At 42.6% G+C, this 15,062-nt stretch overlaps 1 protein-coding gene across 3 annotated transcripts in view; it reads left to right on the top strand.

Annotated features, from left to right (window-relative positions):
- invs (inversin) overlaps window positions 1-15,062 on the top strand; it is a 500,621-nt gene that overhangs the window by 9,761 nt on the left and 475,798 nt on the right. For all 3 annotated transcript variants that reach the window (XR_010968749.1, XM_068010370.1, XM_068010383.1), the window contains exon 2: window positions 10,122-10,231. Coding sequence is in view for 2 of the 3 variants with exons in the window: in XM_068010370.1 (XP_067866471.1) it covers window positions 10,229-10,231 (3 nt within the window). In the remaining variant the exon portion in view is untranslated. The remainder of the gene's footprint in view (window positions 1-10,121; window positions 10,232-15,062) is intronic.

Genomic DNA, 15,062 nt, shown 5'->3' with positions numbered 1-15,062 from the left:
TGGAGAGGGTGCAGAGGAGGTTCACCAGGATGTTGCCTGGTATGGAGGGCGCTAGCTATGAAGAGAGGTTGAGTAGATTAGGATTATTTTCATTAGAAAGGCGGAGGTTGAGGGGGGACCTGATTGAGGTGTACAAGATCATGAGAGGTATAGACAGGGTGGATAGCAAGAAGCTTTTTCCCAGAGTGGGGGATTCAATTACTAGGGGTCACGAGTTCAAAGTGAGAGGGGAAAAGTTTAGGGGGGATATGCGTGGAAAGTTCTTTACGCAGAGGGTGGTGGGTGCCTGGAACGTGTTGCCAGCGGAGGTGGTAGATGCGAAAACGATAGCGTCTTTTAAGATGTAGCTAGACAGATACATGAATGGGCAGGAAGCAGAGAGATACAGACCCTTAGAAAATAGGCGACATGTTTAGGTAGAGAATCTGGATCGCGCAGGCTTGGAGGGCCGAGGGGCCTGTTCCTGTGCTGTACTTTTCTTTGTTCTTTGTTTTTTTTTGCTCCTAGTGAAGGTAGGTGGCAGGAGAATGGTGGGGATGTGGTAGAGAATATGAGATTAATGTAGGATTAGTATAAATGGGTGGTTGCTGGTTGGCACACAGACTCGGTGGGCTGAAGGGCCTGTTTCGGTGCTGTATCTCTAAATAAATAAATAAAAATAAAAGCACGGTGATGGGTGAATGGACTTTCTGTAACTCAGGATTTGCGCAGAGTTTTGCATGAGCTCAAGTCCATTGAGAGTGGAATATGGGAGGCTGGTCAGATGAACATTGGAATTACGACCAACACAGAACATGCTCTCATTTAAAAAAAAAAGTTACTTGTTCATTCTTGGGATGCATGCAAAGTCAGTATTTATTGCTCATCCCTAGTTGCCTTTGAGAAGGTGGTACTGAGCTGCCTCCTTGAACCACTGCAGTCCATCTGGTGAACGTGCTCCTAGGTTGAGTGCTGTTAGGTTGAGAGTTCCAGGATTTTGACTTAGCAACGATGAAAGAATGGCAATATATGCTCAGTTCAGGATGGTGTGACTTGGAGGTGGTGGTGTTGCTATGTGCCTGCTGCTCTTGTCCTTCTTGGTGGTAGAGGTCATGGCTTGCGAGGTGCTGTTGAAGAAGCCTTGTCGAGTTGCTGCCGTGCTACTTCTAGTTAGTGCGCACTGTAACAAAGTTATGAGTGGCATGGACAGAGTGGATAGTCAGAAGCTTTTTCCCAGGGTGGAAGAGTCAGTTACTAGGGGACATAGGTTTAAGGTGCGAGGGGCAAAGTTTAGAGGGGATGTGCGAGGCAAGTTTTTTTTACACAGAGGGTGGCGAGTGCCTGGAACCTGCTGCCAGGGGAGGTGGTGGAAGCAGGTATGTTAGCGACATTTAAGAGACATCTTGACAAATATATGAATAGGATGGGAATAGAGGGATATGGGCCCCGGAAGTGCAGAAGGTTGTTAGTTTTGGCAGGCATCAAGATCGGCGCAGGCTTGGAGGGCCGAATGGCCTGTTCCAGTGCTGTACTGTTCTTTGTTCTTTGTAACACAGTGTGCCGATGTTGGAGAGAGAGAATATTTAAGGTGGTGGATAGGATGCTGATCAGATATGCTGTTTTGTCCATAATGGTATTGAGCTACTTGAGTATTGTTAGAGCTATACCCAACCAGGCAAGTGGAGAGTATTCCATCACAAACTTGACTTGTGCCTTCGAGGTGGTAGAAAGGCTTCAGGGAGTCTAGATTTGAGTTACTCATGGTAGAATATCCAGCCTCTGAGCTGCTCTTGTAGTCACAGTATTTTTGCGGCTGGTCCAGTTTAATTTCTAGTAATTGATGACCCTCAGGATGTTGACAGTGGGGGATTTGGCAATGGTAATGTCATTAAATGTCAAGGGAAGGTGCTTAGACCCTCACTTACTGTAAGTGGTTGTTCACTAGGCACTTGTGTGGCATGAATGTTATTTGCCACTTAACAGCCCAAGTCTGGATGTGGTCCATGCCTTGCTGCATGCAGGTAATGACTGCTTCATTATCAGAGAAGTTACGCATGGGACTGAACACTGTCCAGTCATCAGCAAACATCCCCAATTCTGACTCTATAGTGGAGGAAAGGTCATTGATGTGTTACGGCCGAGTGCTCCAGTCAAAGCCCTGAATCAAAATATACAATTCTGATTGTGGTGGGAGAAATGCACTGTTAATTCAATCCCATCCCTCCACAGATCATCTAACATATCATTTTAAACTTTCCAAATTAAAGAAAAACCTAGCCAAATTGTACCATTTATTAACCCCCGAATGAGGCTAACCAAACCAGTTGCCTTTAAATCAACAAATTAACTATTTAATTAGAAAAACAAAATTCTTAAATAATACTAAGATATAAACAACATTCAAAATAGAAAAAAATTAGAGTCCTTGCAAATTTACGCTCCTGCCAGAGGTGAAAAAGTCCAAGGTTACTTGAAGTCCTCACAGCTGTCTGATGGGGGAGAAAAAGGTTCTTCAACAGTAGAACAGTCCATAGTCTAATTCCAGCAGTAAATGATGCTTTCCTTCTACAGCGATGAATTTCAACAATTAACAACTTGCAAACACTTCAAATAGCTTTATGACCAGGTGAGCAATGTGTCTAGGGGCCTCTTGCTGTCTTCACCTGGTCTTATTGTAACAGGGTTTAATTTTAAGCACACTGTGTTTTGAGCTCCCCTTTTGTGAATCCTTGTTCACAATTTTCCAATTATAAGGCAAATAAATGAGCAGAAACAGGCTTTCTTTGCTCTAAAACAGAAAGATGAAATTTATTAAACCTTAAACTTAAATTCTAATACGGTTCACGCCTACGGATATATGACATGCTGACGCTAGCATGCACACGTGATATAAACATGCAAAATAGGGACAGAAAAGAACAGAAGAAAAGATAGGTAGAACAGTTTGAGGCAATATCTTGTTACTGTTGCTTGAGCTCACTGTAGTTCTTGATTGAAGATATGGTCTTGCGATTCGTTGGGGCCCAGTGTTAGTCTTAAACCTTGTTCACGTAGGAAACCTTTTCTCTCTCTGAGTTTACGTGTCTTCATTGGTTTCAGTTCCCTGAGAGATGAGCAGACAGGCAGGAGAGGAGATGTTCTCAGTCGATGAGCACACAGCCTTCTCTCTGACCTCAAATCCCTTTGTTTGGAAGCTCAAATTCAAAAAGCTCCCAGGGTGCTCATCAGGTTAGTCATGTGACTAGCTCCTTATATGGAACAGTCTCTTCAACATCCTTTGTTGGAAGTTCAAATCGAAAAGTTCCTACCAGCTAGATATGTGACTAGAACTGGTTTGGTCACTTCTGTGCATTGGAGAAACTGGCTCCCTTTGTTTCCACATTGTTGTGTATTATGCAAATGTTCTTCCAGTCAGAGATTGCAATTTTTTACGTTTTAATGTTCATGTGGCGAAATAATGTGTGCCTCAGTCTTGGCAGGTGGTGTTTGCCTGACAATAGAATCAATCTGACTTTAGAATTTTTGAGGAATAAAAGATTGTGACAGTCTAACTTCCCTTCCTTCAGTTTAAATTATCAGAGATCTCTGTTTTGGCTTGAATTTTTTTGAATTTTGAGAGAGATTAATGAATAAACAGACTAAATTCCCTTCCTTAAGTTGAAATGGGCTGTGAGCTCTTCTTTCAGGTGCTAACACACAGCTATCTGTCTGAATCCCCTGTTAGAACAGGCTGTTTGTACTATAAGCCAGTTCAAAATTAAATTATAACAAATGTATCTCTCGACGCTCAGTCCAAGTGGCTGTATCCAAGGCAACAAGAATGCGCCTTCTCGGTAACTCCTGAGGCCTGCTTGTTCTTAAAGCAGTACTGATCCTTTGTTGTCTTAAAGACACACCACATATTTCCCGGAGAGGTAAAAAAAGACAGGATCATGACAGATGGAGCAGCTGAAGATTGTTGGGCCTAGGGCATTACCCTGAGGAACTCACGCAGCATTGTCCTGGAACATAGATGATTGGCCTCCAACAACCATCTTCCTTTTTGCTAGGTATGGCACCAACCAGTGGAGAGTTTTCCCCTGACTCCCATTGACGACAATTTTGCTAGGGCTTCTTGATGTCACATTCGATCACATGATGGCCTTGATGTTAAGGGCAGTCATTGTCACCTCACCTCTTGAATTCAACTTTTTTGTTCATGTTTGGACTAAGACTGTAATGAGGTCTGGAGCTGAGTGGTCCTGGCGGAATCCAAACTGAGCATCAGTGATCAGGTTATTGTTGTGTAACTGCTGCTTGATAGCACTGTTGATGACACCTTCTATCACTTTGCTGATGATTGGGAGTGGACCGATGGAGCAGTAATTAGCCAATTGGATTTGTCCTGCTTTTTGAGAACAGGACATACCTGGGCAATTTCCCCCTTTCTTGGGTAGATGCCAGTAGCTGTACTGGAACAGTTTGGCAAGAAGCATTGCTAGTTCTGGAGCAGAGGTCTTTAGCACTATATCAGGATATTGTTGGGCCTATAGCCTTTGCTTCATCCAGTACACTCAGCCTGTGGAGTAAATTAAATTAGCTGAAGACTGGCATCATCCACTTGGCACTTCTGGCTGAAGATGTTTGGAATGCTTCAGCCTTGCCTTTTGCACTTGTGTGCTGGGCTCTGCCATTGTTGAGGATGGGGCTGTTCTTGGAGTCTCCTCCTCCTGTTACTTGTTTAATTGTTCCCCACTATTCATGACTGGATGTGGCAGACTGCGGACCTTTGATCTAATCCATAGATTGTTGGATTGCTTAGCTATGTCTATAGCATGCTGCTTCCTGTGTTTAGTCACAAGTCACCTGGTTTGGATGGGATGCATTCTAGGTTGTTGAGGGAAGTAAGGATGGAGGTAGCTTAAACTCTGACCACAATCTTTAATCCTCCTTGAATATTGGCATGCCAGAAAACTGGAGGATTGCAAATGTTACTATTCTGAAAAGAGAGGAATAAACCTGGTAACTAGCCATTCCATCGAACATGAGTGGTGGGAAAAGTACTGAAAAATCATTAGCATGTACAAAATTAATTCTCACTTGGAAAAGCATGGGTTAATAAGGGGCAGTCAGCATGGATTTATTAAATCTGACTAACATGATAGAGTTATTTGAAGTAATAGAGATTTGATGAAGGCAGTGCAGTAGATGCTGTGTATATGGACTTGCAAAAGGCATTTGATAAAACTACCTCTTAAAAGATTTTATCAGAAGTAGAAGCACGTGGCTTTAAAGTGGTGGTGGTAACTAAATATGAAATTGGTTAAGGGATAAGAGGCAATGAATAGTCATGAACAGATGTCCTGACTAGAGAGGAGGATGCAGTGGGGTCAGTATTAGGACCATTGCTTTTCTTGTTATATGTAAGTGATCTGGGCTTAGATACAGGCCTTGAAGATTGCGAGCGATACAAAACTTGCCAACGTAGTGAATAGCGAACAGGATAGTAGCAGGCTTCAGGAGGACATAGTCAGACTGGCAAAATGGGGAGATACATAGCAGATGCAATTTCATGTTGATAAGTGTGAAATAATGCACCTTGGAGGAGAAACAACATTCAGAGGCAGTACAATCTAAAAGCATATTTTGAGGATATCCGAGAAGAGAGGGATCTGGGGGTGCGTATTCAGAAAACTTTGCAGATGGCAGGGTAAGTTGATGAGGCAGTTAATAAAGCGTATGGGATAGTTGGTTTTGTAAATAGGGTCATTGAATGCAAAAGCAAGGAAGTGGGAGGGGAGGGGGGTGCGTTGGGTGTGCAGGATGGTATTTAGGCTTGGTCCTCAGTTACAATTCAGGCATTCATGGAAAAGTATCTAAGTGCTGTTCCTGCATTGAGGCTGGGGACTTGGGAGTTTGGCCTATATACATATGGAACCATAGAAAAATTACAGCACAGAAGGAGGCCATGCAGCCCATTGTGTCCGTGCCAGCCGAAAAAACTAGCCGCGTAATCAAATCCCACCTTCTAGAACCTGGTCCATAGCCTTGCTGGTTACAGCACTTCAGGTGCATGTCCAGGTACCTTTTAAAAAAAATTGAGGGTTTCTGCCTCCACCACCGTACCTGGCAGTGAATCCCAGACACCCACCACCCTCTGGGTGAAAAAAGTTTCCCTCATGTCCCCTCTAATCCTTCTACCAATCACCCTAAATCTGTGCCCCCTGGTAATTGACCTCTCCGCTAGGGGAAGCAGGTCCTTCCTGTCTACTCTATCTAGGCCTCTCATAATTTTTACACCTCAATTAAGTCACCCCTCAGCCTCCTCTGTTCTAAGGAAAACAACCCTAGCCAATCCAATCTTTCCTCATAGCTGCAACTTTCGAGTCCTGGCAACATTCTTGGTAAATCTTCTCTACTCTCTCCAGAACAATTATGTCCTTTCTGTAATGTGGTGACCAGAACTGTACACAATATTCCAGCTGTCGCCTAACCAGTGTTTTATGCAGTTCCAGCATTACATCCCTGCTTTTGTATTCTATACCTCGGTCTCTGAAAAAAAAAATTTAATTGCGATTCCCTGATCCATTTTGTGGACTGATAAATAGAGATGAAATTTAAGACACTCTGCTGGGATAAGGCTGGCTTGCAGCTGAAGGTAGAGTCTATTAACACTGCAACTGTAGGCATGGTTCAGTTTGCACCAACGCTGCAGTTCTAGTGCAAATGCAGCCTGAATCTGTTGTCGGAGCTGACCTAACGCCAGATGAAATGGAATGAGACTCCCCAGAGGAGGGAGTTTTGCTGCAAAGTCAGTTCAGTACTTCACAGTAGAAGATATTGAAAACTAGGTCTTAATGGAGCTGGGAGACAGAACGACAGAGCTGGGAGGATCGGAAGTCATACAGGAGAACCAGCAAATGGGGAAGGGAATGTTGAAAACACGTGTTTTGAAGTGCTGCTGAAATCTATCTCCCCATGAGAACTGCACAACAAAATCGATACTCAATAAATGCATGTAACAAACAAAGTGTATGTCATTTACCTGTAAAATATATTAAAAAATCTTGCAAATAGTGTGCACTAACTATAAGTGTTTTTCCTACCATTTCTTTTTATTTGTTCATGGGGCGTGGGCATCACTGGTAGACCAGCATTTATTGTCAACCCTGAATTGCCCTTGACAAGGTGGTGGTGAGCCCCTTCTTGAACCACTGCATTCCATTTCTTGTAGGTTCTCCTACAGTGCTGTTAGGGATGGAGTTCCAGGATTTTGACCCAGCGACAGTGAAGGAACAGCAATAATAGTTCCAAGTAAAGAAGATGTTGACTTGGAAGGGAACTTGCAGTGGTGCCCTTGTTCGAGGACTACATGCTGAGGAACGCAGTAAAGCTTGAGGCAGCTGCCACAAAAGTTCAATGGAGAAAGGCCTCTGTGTAAGCTCCTGCCACTGTAGTATACCAAGGGGGTGGAACCCGTGTAAAAACCCCTCGGGCTGTATGCACTTAAAATGGTTTTGCTATGTAATGCAAATATACATTGCATATAAAATAGAATGGCAAGAGTTGTGAGGGACCTCGTTCTATATTGAGGGAATCTGATCTCTATTGCACTTCCTGAAATGTCAAAATTGAACAGTTTTGTATTTTTTTTTACAAATTTTTATGAATTAAGTATATTTTTGGAAAAAAGAAAGATTCTCAAGCACTTGGTGCTGAAGAACGCACTAAAGCTTGCAGCAGCTGCTGCAAAGGCTCAATGGGGAAAGGTCCTCCTGCCATAGTATACCGAGGGGCTTGAACCTGTGTAAAACCCCTCGGGCTGTATGCACCAAAAATGTTTTTTGCTGTGTAATGCCAATGTATATTGTATATAAAATGAGGCACCTCATATTCTGTATTGAATGAATCTGATCTCTGTTGCAATTCCTGAAATGTCCAATTTGACTTGTTTTGTGATGTATTTTTCTACACATTTTATGAATAAAGTATATTTTTGGGAAAAAAAAACGAGAGGATATGATGATAAATTAGATAAGATGCCATAAACTATTGACGTCTAGAACAGATTAGCAAAACGTACTAAGTATGGGATCACTGCAGTCCTTAAAAAGTAGTTGGACAGGTTCCTGATAGAGGATCACTTCTTAAAGGTGTGAGGCAGCCGGTATTAATGATACTCATGGATTATTAGAGTCTTTTGGAGCTTGATTGATTGCCTTCAGGGGTTGGAGGGAGATTTTAGAGATTTTCCCAAATTGCCCTCATTTTATTCACCTCGGAAGATTGTGTAAGTGGGTAGGGGTGGGGTGGGCTGGGTCTGTTGATGATACACATATAATGCACCATTTGTGATGGTATAGGTTAATGGAGCACTTTGTGTTTTTGTACCTGACTCTAATTTTTTCTCAGAGGCAGTGAATCATTTTGGAGCTTAGAGTTTTTTGTATAAAAGTTGGAAACTGTATAAGCAAGTGTTTGAATTTTTATGAGATTTGTTTTCCTGAAATGTTTTATTTAGTCAATACATTAGGCCTGGATAGCGGCAGGGATGGGGTTATGTAGGTGTGTGGGGGGGGCGGGGGCGGGGGCGGGGGGGTATGGTGGTGGGGGCGGGCAGGCGCAGTGTTTCAGATGGCAAACCCAATCCAGAAGTCCAGGTAGTGAAGCGTCTTTTGGTCCTGACAGATTCCACCCCCCCCCCCCCCCCACCTAGAAGTCTTGCAATTGAGTGGAAAGTACTCCAGAGCAGATTGGAACCCCACCCCCAACCCTTTGGGTTGTGCAATCGATGATCTCAGAGTGGAGAGGGGTCTGACACCTGACCCAGGAAGCCTTTATATGAGGGTGGGAGGGGGGTGGGGTTTGATGGAGGGAAGCGTGGTGGGCTGGGGGGGGAGCACCTGCTATTTCTGGCCCACAAGAAGTCCTGTAAAGGCACTTAGCGTCTTCTTTCCTTGCTTCCCTTCAACTGCCAGGTTTCCCAAAGACCTGTAAAACCAGAAAAAACAGGTTAAATCAGCAGCTGACAGCCTTGTTAAAATATTTAATTTACCAATCCACTATCTGGGAGCAAGTTGGCTGTCTGCTTTTGTCTCAAATCCGTGAAACCCGGAAGTGGATTGGTGCAAATTTTAACATATAACTCAAACCCAACCCACCTTGTTTTTGTCTGCTAAAATTCAACTCTAAAAGCTTTAAGACAAGAGTGTCTGGAGGTGGAGGTGGGTGTTTGACAGACCAAAAAGCATCTGGGTGGGTCAGGAGGAGTCTGATTGGTGGGAATGTATTGGGGGTGGGGGGGAAGATCATCTGATGGCCCTGTGTGTTCAAGGGTAGTTCTGGCCTCATTGGCCTCGTTCTCTTCCTCTGAAAAATTTCCAGACTGTGCCTACCCCCATATTCCCAATGCTGCCTCTAACACCAACAAATTAGGGTTCCTGATAACACTACTTGGCTTAACATCACAGTTCCTATAAAATTTCCAATTCACTGCGAGTAATGGCATTGGACATCAACTAGTTAAATTCAAAAAGTCTTATGTACTTGTGCATTTTCTGTTTGTCACATTTCACCATTGGAAACTTACCCAGTGCAAATTTATGTTGCACTTATCTGGGTGGGTTGTGGGGGTGGGAGGGAGACTTATAAACAACAACAGCCATTTGGAATGTACAAATATACCAGCAACACACAATATCAGAGCTGCAGTTGCTGCAACCTCTTAATTGACCTATGTATGAACTCGCCCTGTTTTTAACTTAACAGTTTGACTTGTAGCCTTAATGGGACAAACATTTGTACTTCAACAGCAGAATCATATATTGGTGTGGATTTTTGTCACTGCCTGGGCATAAATTATCACTTGGATGGAGAACAGGGAGGCAAATCAGGCTGCAGGAAGGATCACATGCTGGTAACAGAGGCAACCTGATTGTCCATTTATCATATTTTCTGATTGCAAGACACTGAAGGCATAATTGCAGTTTTGCTTCGTAACTATTAAAGAGTACAGCTTTTTTAAAATTTGTGTCTGCACTTGGTTGTTTAAAATACTTAAATGTTCTTTATTTTTGTAATTAAATATTTTTGTTGTTAGGTTTAGAAGATTTAAATATTCACTTTCAGAGAACTGACGCAGTTCACTTTTTTTCCACCTTCAGAAGAAATGAGCCATTTTAAGAGATACTTAATGATGTCTTGAGCAGCAAACGTCAAAGCTTCAAACATTTTCAATTGAATAGGGACCAAGGTAAAAGTTGTATCAGCCATGGTAAGTCCATCATTTGCCTGTCCTTGTTTTTTGATATCATGTGTATGGACTTTTGGTTAAGTGCTTTAGAGAAGACTGTGAACATAGTTGATGGTTCCAATGCTCCGTTTTAAAAAATTCTACATTTAGAACTTCTTTAGATGTTAAACATAAAACAGAAAATCATAGAAATTAACAAACTCCATCAACACCTGAAAAGAGAAAGGATAGATTCATGTTTAAGGTGTAGATCTGTCATCAGAAGTTTGATATTTCATAGTAGAACAATTGGTATTCTGAGGGTCCCGAGGGAAATAAAATACTCTAAAAGTTAGCAAATGCATGCAAGTCATTTTTTGCCTTGTAATGTAAGAAGAATTCCAAACAGGGATCTCATTCATTATAATATTTAATTGATTTAAAAGAAAAGGTAAATCTCTGGTAAGTACTTCCACCCCAGAATCAATCAAAGCCTTGAAACAGCAAGGGAAAATCTTTCTTAAAAGTATAATTCCTACTGTACAAACATATGATATTAAGAGATTAAGCCTGTGACTCATAACTACTTACCCCAAACCCATCTGTCATCTTTGGGCCTTTAGATTAGAGATCTCATTTAGCCAGGCATGGGCTACCATATTAATCTGTTCCGGTACAAATCATTGCATTATGGTCCTTTGACATCACCAATGCACCAAATGTGGTCTGCCTGGATTCAGATACTTTGGAGGGTCACCCAATAAACTCTGATTGAATCTGGGCTTGCATGTAGCTGACCTTCTTTGAGTTTTATTGGGAATACTGAGCAGGTCTTGCAGCATCTGTGGAGAGAAACAGAGTTAAGGGGCTGGATTTTCCCTCCAGGGGTGGGAAACGGAGGTTGGGACTGTTTCTGGGTCTCGAACCTGCCCCTTGGGCGGGGGGGGGGAGGGGGGAGGGGAGGAGAGCAGGCACTCACCTATGTTTTTCCCCCAGAGGGGCCAATTAATGGCCAAAGGGCAGGTTCGCCATTCAATTAAAGACAGCGGGCGAGCTCTCTCGCTCTCTATCCCTTCTCTCTTTCTATTCTCTTTTTGCAAGAATCCTGAACCATATGTGATTCACTTGCAGTATTTATGTCCTAAAATGACCTTTTCCTTGAAGTCACAAAGAATCATCAAATAAGTAGGTCACAAATTTTGATTGTTAGAAGTATAAAATAATTTATGTATTTTGCAAAAGGTTTGATTTCAGTTAACTGAAGATATGCAATATTTTGGGAAGCGGTTGACATCTTCCATCTATGAAAGATGGTGGACACACAGCAAGCAATCCATTTAGGTGGAGTGTCTTCTCTTGGTATACCTTTGCTGATGGCTGTGAAAGCCAATCCTTGAGAGGCAGGTTTTGCCACAAGTGCTGCGCATGAAACTGCGAGGGAGAACTCCTTTACGCTGATGATGCTGCGTTAGTCACTCAAATGGAAACTCAGCTACAAAACTCACGGACTGCCTCTTCCAAGACAGTAACCTGTTCTCCTTGACTATAAGAGTCAAAAAAACCATGGTCATGGGACAAGGTGCTGTAGCTCCACCCTTGATCACACTAAATAACACCCCACTGGATGTTAGCAAATTCTGCTACCTTGGGTCCACGGTGACAGATAATCTGTTCCTTGATGCAGAGCTCGATGCACATATAGGGAAAGCAGCTACCATCTTTGGCCAACTTATGCAACGCGCATAGGATGACACCAAGCTAATGGTTTGCAAGGCCTGTATTCTCAGCAATAAAAACACAAAGTGCTGGAAATACTCAGCAGGTCTGGCAGCATCTATGGAGAGAGAAGCAAAGTTAACATTTCAGGTCGGTAACCTTTCATCAGAACTGGCAAATGTTAGAAATGTAATAGATTTTAAGCAAGTAAAGTGGGGGTGGGGGGGAAGAGAACAAAGGGGAAGGTATGTGATAGGTCAGAGGGCCGGAGAGATTAACTGACAAAGAGGTCATGGGGCAAAGGCAAAGAGTATGTGCTAATGGTGTGGTAAAAGACAAAGCATTAGTGCAGAGGGAGTGTTAATGACAGAATAATGAACAAAAGCAAAACGTGAAAAAAAACAGTAGGCAGACACATGGTAAAAAATGATGAAACAAAATAAAATAAAGTAAAAATAAAAAAGGGCCAGTCATGCTCTGAAATTATTGAACTCAATGTTCAGTCTGGTAGGCTGGAGCGTGCCTAGTCGGTATCTGCATGCTCTGTATTCTCAGCACCTTGCTGTATGCCTGTGAAACATGGGCAACTTACAGATACCAGGAAAAGAAGCTCAATAATTTCCATATTCGCTGTCTGCAACACATTATGCGTATTTTCCTGGCAGGAAAAAATAACAAATGCGGCAGTCCTGTCAAAGGCAGTGCTCCCAAGTGTGTTGGCACTAATCAAACAGGCAGATTCAGTGGATCGGACACATCCGCAAGATGGAAGACGGTCGCATATCCAAGGACCTTCTGTATGGTGAGGTAGCCGGGGCCAGACGACCAGTGGGCCGCCCAAAGCTCCCCTTCAAGGATGCTTGCAAGCATGACATGAAGGCCCTAAATATTGACTATCGCACCTGGGAGTTACTAACTGGCGAAAGAGGGAAATGGTGACCCATCCCGTGGACTGGTGTACACTACCATGACGATCAGGTGTTGCAGCACCATTACATGGAGTGACGTTTGCTCGGAAACTTGGCACCTCTAGACAACAGTGCTGTCGGGCAAAATACAGAATTATGAGCAAGTATTTTCATAGCAAGGAAGGGAAAGTGACATTGGGTTATTCTTGTGCACTTCCAAGCAATGGGTTACAGTGAAGTTGATAGAACCCTGGGAGTAGGTTTCCCCAGTTCCACAGTTAGTTGCAGATAATAAATAGCATGGAAAGCCCAAGAATTGGTCGCATTTTTTTTACTTTTTGTGCATAAAGTTTTTATTTGTAGTCTTTAAAGCTCTGTAATATACGATAGTATACTGGCCAAGATTTGGCAGATGGAGTTTAACGTGTATAAGTGTGAAGTTATCCATTTTGGTTGGAAGAATAGAAAGACAAATTATCTAAATGGAGAGAAACTTCAGAGTGCTTTGGTGCAGAGGGATCTGGCTGTCCTCGTGCATGAATCGCAGAAAACTAGTTTGCAGGTACAGCAGGTAATAAGGAAGGCAAATGGAATTTTGGCATTTATTGCTAAAGGAATAGAGTATAAAAGTAAGGAGGTGTTGCTGCAACTGTACAAGGCATTAGTGAGACCGCACCTGGAGTATTGAGTATTTTGGTCCCCTTACTTGAGGTGGAATGTAGTTGCATTGGAGGCAGTTCAGAGGAGGTTCACTAGATTGATTCCAGAGATGAGGGGTTTGTCTTATGAAGAGAGATTCAGCAGTTTAGGCCTTTACTCTCTGGAGCTTAGAAGAACGAGAGGAGATCTAATTGACATATATAAGATGATTAAGGGGATTGACAAAGTAGACGTAGAGAGGATGTTTCCTCTTGTGGGGCAATCTAGAACGAGAGGTCACAGTTTTAGGATAAGGGGTAGCAGATTTAAAACAGAGATGAGGAGAAATTACTTCTCTCAAAGGGTCGTGAGTCATTGGAATTCACTACCCCAGCGTGTGGTAGATGCCAGGACATTGGGTAAATTTAAGGAGGAGATAGACAGATTTTTAATTAGTAATGGGTTGAAGGGTTATGGAGAACGGGCAAGAAAGTGGAGTTGAGGCCGGCATGAGATCAGCTATGATCGTATTGAATGGTGGAGCAGGCTTGAGGGGCTGAATTGCCTACTCCTGCTCCTAGTTCTCATGTTCTTATGTAATATTTGCCATTTTGAAGAGAATTTGGTAGCATGGTGAAAAATTCTTACATCCAGTAAGCAGATTACTTCAATGAGATAATTATTAATCTTTGACCGTACAAAGGTGCATACCTAAAGTCTAGACAAGGTACAGATTCCAAATTATAGAGGACAAAGGTCTGTTTTCGGGACCCACTGTTAGTTGATGGGGAAGACGGTACTAAAAACTCTACAAAATCACAAAACTATAACTTGGATACAAAATTGCCTGATATAGGTAGCTAGAGTGTATTTTCTTTCCAGAAGAGACCGGAAACTGCAGTCCTCACAGCACAGCCATTTTATTTTACAAAGTGATTACTAAGTTTTTACAGCACAGAAACAGGCCATTTGGCCCAACAGGTTCATGTTGGTGTTGATGCTCCACGCAAGGCTCCTCACACCTCTTGTCATCGTCTAACCCCATCAACAAATCCTTCTATACCTTTCTCCCTCATGTGATTACCTATTTTGACCTTGAATGCATCTGTGCTATTCACCTCAACTGCTCGTTATGGTAATGAGTTGCACATTTTAACCACTCTGTGGGTAAAGAAGTTTCTCCTGAATTCCCTATTGGATTTATTAGTGGCTGTCTTACGTTTATAGTTCTCATTTTGCCTGCAAATGAAAACATCTTCTCTACATCTACCCTATCAAACCCTTTCATAAGCTTGAAGACCTCTATCTGTTCACCCCTCAGTCTTCTCTTTTATATAGAAAAGAACCCCAGCCTGTTCAATCTTGCCTGATAGGTCATCGAATCATAGTTATACAACACATAAACAGGCCCTTTGGCCCACCGTGTCCACGCCGGCGATCAAACCTATCTATTCTAATCCCATTTTCCACCACTTGGCCCATAGCCTTGTATGCTATGGCATTTCACATGCTCATCTAAATACTTCTTAAATGTTGAGAGGGTTCCTGCCTTTACCACCCCTTCAGGCAGTGTGATAACCTTTCTGTTCTGCTTTCATTCAAAGGATTAA

This window comes from Heterodontus francisci, chromosome 2 (genome assembly GCF_036365525.1).
Source record: "Heterodontus francisci isolate sHetFra1 chromosome 2, sHetFra1.hap1, whole genome shotgun sequence".
Classification (NCBI taxonomy): Eukaryota; Metazoa; Chordata; class Chondrichthyes; order Heterodontiformes; family Heterodontidae; genus Heterodontus; species Heterodontus francisci.
This window is presented reverse-complemented; position numbering and strand designations above follow the sequence as displayed.